At 35.8% G+C, this 8994-nt stretch overlaps 1 protein-coding gene across 2 annotated transcripts in view; it reads right to left on the minus strand.

The window, feature by feature from the left end:
- Window positions 1-527: 527 nt before the first annotated feature.
- The window catches only part of LOC107575914 (uncharacterized), a 13084-nt gene continuing 4617 nt past the window's right edge, over window positions 528-8994 (minus strand). For both annotated transcript variants that reach the window (XM_016262227.1, XM_016262225.1), the window contains exons 2-10: window positions 7315-7617; window positions 6550-6903; window positions 5103-5429; window positions 4273-4611; window positions 3266-3598; window positions 2628-2966; window positions 2116-2217; window positions 1966-1991; window positions 528-1067 (exon numbers count right to left, since the gene is read on the minus strand). In XM_016262227.1, coding sequence (XP_016117713.1) covers window positions 957-1067; window positions 1966-1991; window positions 2116-2217; window positions 2628-2966; window positions 3266-3598; window positions 4273-4611; window positions 5103-5429; window positions 6550-6903; window positions 7315-7576 — 2193 coding nt within the window. In that variant the 5' untranslated portion in view covers window positions 7577-7617 and the 3' untranslated portion in view covers window positions 528-956. The remainder of the gene's footprint in view (window positions 1068-1965; window positions 1992-2115; window positions 2218-2627; window positions 2967-3265; window positions 3599-4272; window positions 4612-5102; window positions 5430-6549; window positions 6904-7314; window positions 7618-8994) is intronic.

Genomic DNA, 8994 nt, shown 5'->3' on the forward strand with positions numbered 1-8994 from the left:
TCACAGCTGAACATGCTTCAAGAACTGAAAGAGATGTGAGCTGGATAAGACATCTAGAGCAGGGATCCTCAAATCTGGCCCACAAGATCCACTTTCCTGCAGAGTTTAGCTCTAACCCTAATCAAACACACCTGAGCATGCTAATCAATGTCTTCAGCATCATTAGAAAATCACAAGTAGGTGAGTTTGATCAGGGTTGGAGCTAAACTCTGCTGCGCATTGGACCTCCAGGGCAAGATTTGAGGAACCCTGATCTATAACATCCTACAGGTCTCCATTTTCTCCAGAAAATGCTAAATTAATCTTGTGCATGTGATAAAATTACATGAAAGCTCACTGAGATGGCAGACAAGTTATCAAACTATTCTTCTGGCAGGATCATTTTATTTAGCTAAATATCTCCCCATTCACTGTCACATGTCTAAACATGAATCATCGTTTTCAAATAACCGTTTCTACAGTCCACAGAACTGAAGAAACAAAAAAAATAATGGCTGTTTCAATGTAGACGGAAGGACAAAACGGAGAGAAAAAGTTATTTTATTCAAATGAAAATGTATTACTGTGGACAAGGCCTTAGAGTAACATGAATGCTAGAGACAAGAGTGTAGTGTTGTTAAGATGCTAGTACTAAAACTATACAAATCTAACATTACCAGTATCAGCAGTAGACATGTGTTGTTTGGCAGCTGTTCTGTGAAGAGTGCTTGTCTTGCAGTTTAAATATACTGAAAAACCTCAAACGCTCTTTGTTTTATTGCAGATAACGTGTTCTTTTGTTCCTTGTCTCTCATTTGTGTAAAAGTATATAGAATTTAAAAAATATTTCTGCTACATTTTTTATGTATTTAAATTACTAAAAAATATATTTTGCTGTCAAAGTGAAACCCTATTTGTCTGAGTGTTGTCTTCTCCTCACTGCCTCTTTTATGAAAGAATCATAACAATGAATAATGTTAAGTTGGTGCCTCATTGACAGCATCAGTCTCAGTCTGGAATATCTGACTGGCAGGAGTCATCAAAATAGAGTCTGTCTGATCAGGGGACGAGTCTTCAACACCATTCACCTGTAAGAAAATACAGATTCACAGAAAATAAATGAACAGAGCAGACTGCTCTGATTGGAGTGTTTTTGAAGCTGCTGCCACTGATCTGGATGAGCTCACTGATTCTGTAACATCATACATCAGTTTCTGTGAGGATGCATGCATTCCTTCCAGGACTAATTTAAAATAAACAATGACAATTCCATGGTTCACAGCAAAACTCAAGACAGCTTTGTCAGGCCAAAAGAAGGTCGCTCTGGCGAATCAACAGCTGGCTGATGACCTCAATGATTATTATTGGAGGTTTGAAAAACAATCTCAAGGAACTATACTCATCCAGAATGAATAAAAAGCACTGGTAAAATTACTTTGGACCAAGACAAATGTCACTCCTCAGGCCATCACCAAGACAAATTCCTTGTATGTATAGGCGTACTTGGCAATAAAGCTCATTCCGATTCCGATTCATTAGAATGTACTCTTACATGGTCAATAAATAAAACTGCACTTTTTAGTTTTCATCTTATTTGTCATTTAGTTCATATGGGAGTTAATTTGTTAGAAGCATTAATGTTATGATGTTATGTCCTAGGGTAGACCAGGGTCCTAACAGCCTATAGTAAACAAATGTAATTATAATAATAATATAATGATAATTATATATAAATTATTTGAATTGTATAATAATATAAAATACATTCATAAGGCTGTTTGTCATTCTAGAAGTATAACAGCAGAGCAGTGCTGTCTTGAAGTGTCAGTTTTTATTGGTGTTTCTATGCGATGATTTCTGATTCAAACTGCACACACGCATAAATGTTGCCATCTTAACAGATCTAAATGTGTTTTTTAAATTAATTAATTAACTAACTAACTAAAGGCAGACAGACAAATGCGTTTTTTTTTAATAGTATCTCACCTGATCATTGTGCTGGGTCCTGATGTCTGTTCGAACAACAAAAACTCAATTAAACACATTACCGTGGCTAGGGTAAAATACAAAACATTCTCACATTTTTTTTAAATGTCACATTTCCATCTTGTTAAATCAGCTGTATGTAACACTCACATTTCCTTCTTGAATGGCACTTGCAAGAGTAAATTAAACCAGCAGATGCAACCACCAGCAGCAGAACAGCAGAAACAGCAGCATATATTCCTGTTAGGTCAGCTGAAGACAGATAGTCATTTCTACTAGTGAGCGAATGATAAATCGATCCAATATTTATCAATATATTTGACTGATATTTATGCCATTCTACTTTGGTCATCAGTTGTATGCTATTGAGATAGCTGGCAAATCTAGTGGGGTTTTGAGGAACAGCAGTTAAAACAGCATCACTGTAAACAACAGAGTTCACTGGAACAATGACTAATATTACGCAGTGTTTCATAGTTAACTTGTTAACAGCACATGCTTCTTGTGTCACTTGATGTGTGCCGTGAGGGTGATAGAGATGATGTGTTATATTTTAACCTTGAGTCACACAGCTCACCATTTTAAACAGGCTACAGTGAAAACAATTTTCGAACCGTATTCTAAAACTTGGAAAATACATTGAATGACTAAATGGTACTCACCTATGACAGAAACACTGAAGTTCCTAATGATGGTGATCCTGCTGCTGGTAATATTTAGTTGATAGTCTCCAGAGTCTGTGATTCTGGTGTTCATGATGGTCAGAGATCCAGATGAATGATTCACTTTCAGTCTGTCTCTGAACCTCTCATCACCATCTTCACACTGAACAACTGTACAGATCTTGCTCTGATTTCCAGTGATTTCAGCTATACGAGTGTCATTAAAACACCACGTCATCAAATAATTTGGGTTTTTTATTTCTCCAGTGTATAAAGTGACAGATTCTCCCTCCTTCACTAACTTTCTCTTTATTTCATCTCGTTCCGCAGCAGAAAAATCTGAAACACAAACCAACAGCTGATTGGAGATCTTTAGATAAAAACAAACTAAAACCACATGCAAAATCTGTGGATATGAAATTGGTATTCATGTGCTTTCTGACAAGCAACATTTGACGACATTTTGTGCTTATGAACACATTTTGCATACTTTTTTGCATCAAATCCTCTGAAAAGATGATCAGAGATTGTTTGAAGAAAAACTGGCATCTTCTCCATAACAAGACTATCACTAAACTCATTATTGATGTAACATGTCTTAAATGTACAAGATTTGCTATAAAAACCTAATGACTCACTATGTACTTCAACACCAAATTCAGTTGTACTGGTGTTGCTGTTGATGATCTGTAGTTGATAAACTCCAGAGTCTGTGGTTCTGGTGTTTGTGATGGTCAGAGATCCAGTCTGATTGTCCAGCTTCAGTCTGGCTCTGAATCTCTCAGAACCTACATTACACTGAACATCTGTACAGATATAACTGTAAAGTTCACTGATTACAGCAATGGAAATTTGATCAATAAACCATTTAATAGATTGCTGTTGGTTTGTTTTAACATCAGAGTGTAGAGTGACTGAATCTTCCTCCATCACAAATGCTGATAATCCATCTGCGCCAACACCAAGAAAACCTGAAGAAAAAAAAAACAGTTAATTATAAGCTAAACAAAATTACACGACATACATGTAATGGATAATCTTGTGCATCATACAACCCAATCCATGACAGTCAGGGCTGTCACAAAACCATGAATAAGCCAGACAGATGTGACAGAACCCAGACACTTTTCTCTATATATAAAATATATATTTTTGGATTCACACAACCAAGGATTTTCATAGACTCCATGAATTTTACCCATTATGAATATTACCCATAAAAATACTTCACTTAAAATGATCAAAACACAAAACGGAATACTTGACAGGAGGATGAATAAATAAATAAATACATACATACATATTAAAGATGGTTAACATTTATAAAACTTGCACTGCATAATGTAATGATTTTAATGATATGAGTTACAGTAGGGCCTGCTTTATTGTGTTTTTTTAAATTATCATATATTAATATCTTAAAACATCAAGCGACACAAATCTTTAAAAAATAAAAAAAAAATAAAAACTCAACTTTGAAATCATACTCGACTAAATTTATAGGCTAGTTACATTGACAAATTCCAATTAAATAGTAAATGCACTTGCAAAAAACATGTGAATTACAGATAAAGAGAAAAAACACCTCTGAAAAAAACATCACTGAACACATTAACAAAATTAGCTTTTATACATAATGACTCACCAGATACAGCAACAATGAAGATCTTTGTACTGATTGTGCCTCTTCTGCTGTTGATCTCTAGTTTATAGAGTCCAGAGTCTGTGGTTCTGATGTTCATGATGGTCAGAGATCCAGTCTGATGATCCAGCTTCAGTCTGTCTCTGAATCTCCCAGCACCATCTTCACACTGAACATCTGTACAGATAAAACTGAGATCTCCAGTGATTACAGCTATTTGAAAGCCATTAAAATACCATTTAATCCTTTCTGGTTGATTTGTTTTAATGCCAGTCTGTAGAGTGACTGAATCTCCTTCCATCACAGACATTGACCCTCCATCTGTATCAACACCGAAAAAACCTGAAGAAGAAAAAAAGAACATTAAATATAAATCACTGCTGATATGGGACAAAAACACAAACATACATGTGCCTCATAGATGATCTTGAACAACTTAATGAACATCACACAACCCATGAATATTACACTCTAAAAAATTCTGAATCTCCTACATAATTGACATGTTTTCATTTGCATTTTTATTCATTTGGCAGAGGCTTTCATCCAAAGCAACTTTTTACCAAGTCACTTACAGGGACTTTTTTAAAGCATATTTTGCCACATTTTTTTCCATTCATGCCAATGAAACAGATGTTATTTGAGCTGCATTTGATGTCAAAATTGAGACAAGCTTCATTTTTACAATGTTTCCTAAAATGAATGCAGATTCTATGAAATAAAAATGCTCATCTCCTCTGCATTAATGGTGATACAATTGAAGATTGTTTAAGATGCCAAATGCTTCGCCCTTGAAAGTGGCTGCAGAGTTTGAATGACTAAATGATACTCACCAGTTACAGTAACACTGAAGCTCCTTATGATGCTGAAGCTGGTGCTGGTGATCTGTAGATTATAGATTCCAGAGTCTGTGGTGTTGATGTTCATGATGGTCAGAGATCCAGTCTGATGATCCAGCTTCAGTCTGTCTCTGAATCTCTCTTTACACTCATTATCTGCACAGATCTTATTCTGACCTCCAGCGATTTCAGCGATTAGAGTGTCATTAAAATAACACGTCATTGAATCATTTGGATTATATATTACACCAGGATTTAAAGTGACAGAATCTCCTTCCACCACTGACTTTCTCTTCATTTCATCCCGTTGAGCAGGAACATCTGAAACACAAACCAAGAGATGATTAGAGGTTATTTTTGCTGAAGAAGAAGAAGAGAAAAAACAAGCTACACAACATGAAACAACTGTGGAAAGTGACTTTCATGTTGCTTTTCTGACTAAAAATTAAGAAAGAGCATTTGTCCTCATTATGAGCGCATTCAACAGACCTTTGTTTAACACCAAATTGTCTGCACTTTATTTAATGAACTAAAAATCAACGAGTATGAAATAATAGATCAATTAACAGATGACTAGAGATGCTGATCAGAGAAAGTATGGTTGGAAATGCAAAGCATTTTCAGTTAATTCAACAAATTATTCAGGCAGTCCCAACACAAATAATTTAAGTAAACTTGAAATTGAGACGAAATGTTTCAGTGAACTAAATGTTCAGAAATAATTTTGCTTCAACTCTTTTAATTAAATGTAACAAAAAAAAAAAATATATATATATATATATATATATATAAAAATGTGTTACATTTAATGTATGTTTATGTACAAGTGTACATAAAATAAATAGAGTTCAAAGAATTAAGATACTAGTTACTCTGATCAGTCCTGATGCTGAGAAGACCATCAGTAGGGTCCACTCTTATTTCCTATATTTAAAGATTGAAAGTTTGGACTTTGATAATAAATCAATCCAATATCTAAAGTCTTTCTACCAAAACTAGGGTAAGAGTAAGGCATTTTCAGACTTGTACAATGTTCCATTTTTTATTTGGTTCAGTTTGTTTTCACAAGACAACATTTCAAAGTGTAAAAAATTAAGGGAACATCACAGTCAATCATCACAGTATAACACCAAGTCAGTTAAACTTCAGGGATTATCGATCTATTCAGTTAGGGAGCATAAGTGATTGTGAATCAGTTCTGCCTGCTTTGGTGCAAATGAAAGTGACAACAGATGCACTTGAGAGTCAAAAGCAAGACAACCCCTAAAAAGGGAATGTTTTAAAGGTGGTGGCTACTTATCCTTTCTGATTGATTTGTCTCTAGTTTTGTGCATGACAATACTCATGTGGTTAATGAAGCCATTGATACCAATGACTGGTCCTAACCCTTTAATGATGTGATTTAAAAGTACAAGGCTTGCTTTTAAACATAATGACTCACCAGGTATGGTAACGTTGAAGATCTTTGTACTACTGCTGATTAATCTGCTGATGACCAGTAGATCATAAAGTCCAGAGTCTGTGGTGTTGATATTTCTGATGGTGAGAGATCCAGTCTGAGAATCCACTTGCAGTCTTTTTCTGAACTGAAGTCTGTTTCTGGATTGTCCTTCACCTTGGATATTACACTGGACCTCTTTACAGACTAAACCGAGATATCCACTGATTTGAGCTATGAGAGTCTTATTAAAATACCATTTAATTGTGTCTTGTTGGTCTGTTTTAACACCAGTGTATAGAGTGACTGAATCTCCCTCCTTCACAAACACTCTGTCTGTATCAACACCAGACACATCTGTGGAAGAAATCAACAGTTAATTCTAAATCAAACAAAATTCTACAACAGGGAAATGCTGTGAAAATGTTTTTCTACAGATCATAAAGATTGTGGGTAGAGAAATCTGTCTGGATTAATAATGTAGCACATGCAATCAAACAGCAGAAGAACATAATTGATCACTAAATTGTATGAGGCTAATTATAATGAAATTAACCAGAACATAAAGGGAGAGTTTGAGAAGTGGTTTACATGCCTTATGAGCTTCAGCAATACGAAATGGGGTGAAAATTAACATTTTACTATGTCTACCTTTTTGGAAACTTTCACGAAACAAATGCAATATATGAATATTACAAAAAATATCACTAAACACATTAATGATGTTATTTAAATGTACATGGTTTGATTTTAAACATAATGACTCACCACGAACAACAACAGTGAAGACATTTCTACCGCTGCCAGTGATCCATTGCTGATAAACTCCAGAGTCTGTGATTCTGGTGTTTGTGATGGTCAGAGATCCAGTCTGATGATCCAGCTTCAGCCTGTCTTTGTATCTTTTATTACAAGTGACATCTGTACAGAAAGGTTTGCGATCTGCTATGATAATGTTATGAAAATCCCATCTATTCCAATCTGGGTTTGTTTCAACATCATTGTGTAAAGTGACCGAATCTCCCTCCATCACAAACACTGAGACTTTGACTGAACCAACACCAGAAAAACCTGAACAAGAAATTAACAGTTAATTACAAGCAAATACAGCAGGAAAGAGCTGTGAAGATGTTTGTCTACAGATCATAAGTTTTGTGAGTAGAGAAATCTGTCTGGATTCATAATGTAACGCATGCAAACAAACACCTGAAGAATATAATTGATTCACACATTCATTCATCAGACAAACATACATGAGTCACATGGATGATCCTGAACAACTTAATGATTTTGAACATCCTACATTAATATTATAATTATATCCCATAATAATACTTAAAGGGGTCATATGATGCGATTTCAATTTTTCCTTTCTCTTTGGAGTGTTACAAGCTCTTGGTGCATAAAGAAGATCTGTAAAGTTGTAAAGACTAAAGTCTCAAATCCAAAGAGATATTCTTTATAAAAGTTAAGAGTTAACCACGCCTACCCAAAACGCCTCGTTCTAACCCGCCCCAACATACCTACGTCGCTCTGTGGGAAGATTTGCATAACGCCGCCCAAATGTTCACGCTAAGAAAGAAGGCGTAACTTTTAGTCTCACTGTAGTATTGTTGCCGCTGCAGCCATGTCGTGAAGACGCTGTGTGCTTCGTTGTGAAAGTGAAACTACTTTGTTTGGTCTTCCAAAAGAGGACGATATACGCTTCGTCATGCCTAGAGCTGATCCGTGCTGGTTGCTGAGGAAATTCATCAACTTTCACCGCGGACGAAGCGGAATCCAGCCCGGGGTCCGTCACATGTGGTTGCTGCTCATTCGTCGACCCTGCCGCCTCAGCTCACTCTATCCCGGCCTCAACTCACGCTAAGCCGGGGCTTCCGCTCACGCTAGGCCGCTGTGTTTTTCATTGTGAAAGCGAAACTACTTTGTTTGGCCTTCCAAAATTTAGCAGCATCATATGACCCCTTTAAAGAAATTGTGCTTTTTTCCCTCCACATTAATATACGATGTCAAGTTTTTCTAAAAATATTGTTTTATTTTTAATCCTGCTGTTTGAATCTCTAACATTAATGACATTTTCATTTACTTTAAATAATTTTTATTCATAAGGCAGAAGCTTTTATCTAGCTTTGTTATTTTTAATACACATTGTTTAGATGCACTCATGTATATCATCGTTTATGGTATGAGGCTAGGGCTGGACGATATGGCCAAAATTGATATCACGATATAAGCAAGAAAAAAGGGTATGAAAAGTGCTCCAAGTCGCTGCAGAATTTTTTTTTTTACAACAACAAAAACTGGAAATGTTGCTGGAGACGGGCTTACTGAAAATGCAAACTCATTCTCTGCCAGCAGGAGGCGCTTTTAGAGTGATAAAACTAGCGGTTTCCTCAGTAATGGCTGTAATCAAAGCAGCTCCGCTCATGAATGCTACTTTATCAGATC

This window comes from Sinocyclocheilus grahami, unplaced genomic scaffold, assembly GCF_001515645.1.
Source record: "Sinocyclocheilus grahami isolate Dianchi unplaced genomic scaffold, SAMN03320097.WGS_v1.1 scaffold3009.1, whole genome shotgun sequence".
NCBI classification, from domain to species: domain Eukaryota; kingdom Metazoa; phylum Chordata; class Actinopteri; order Cypriniformes; family Cyprinidae; genus Sinocyclocheilus; species Sinocyclocheilus grahami.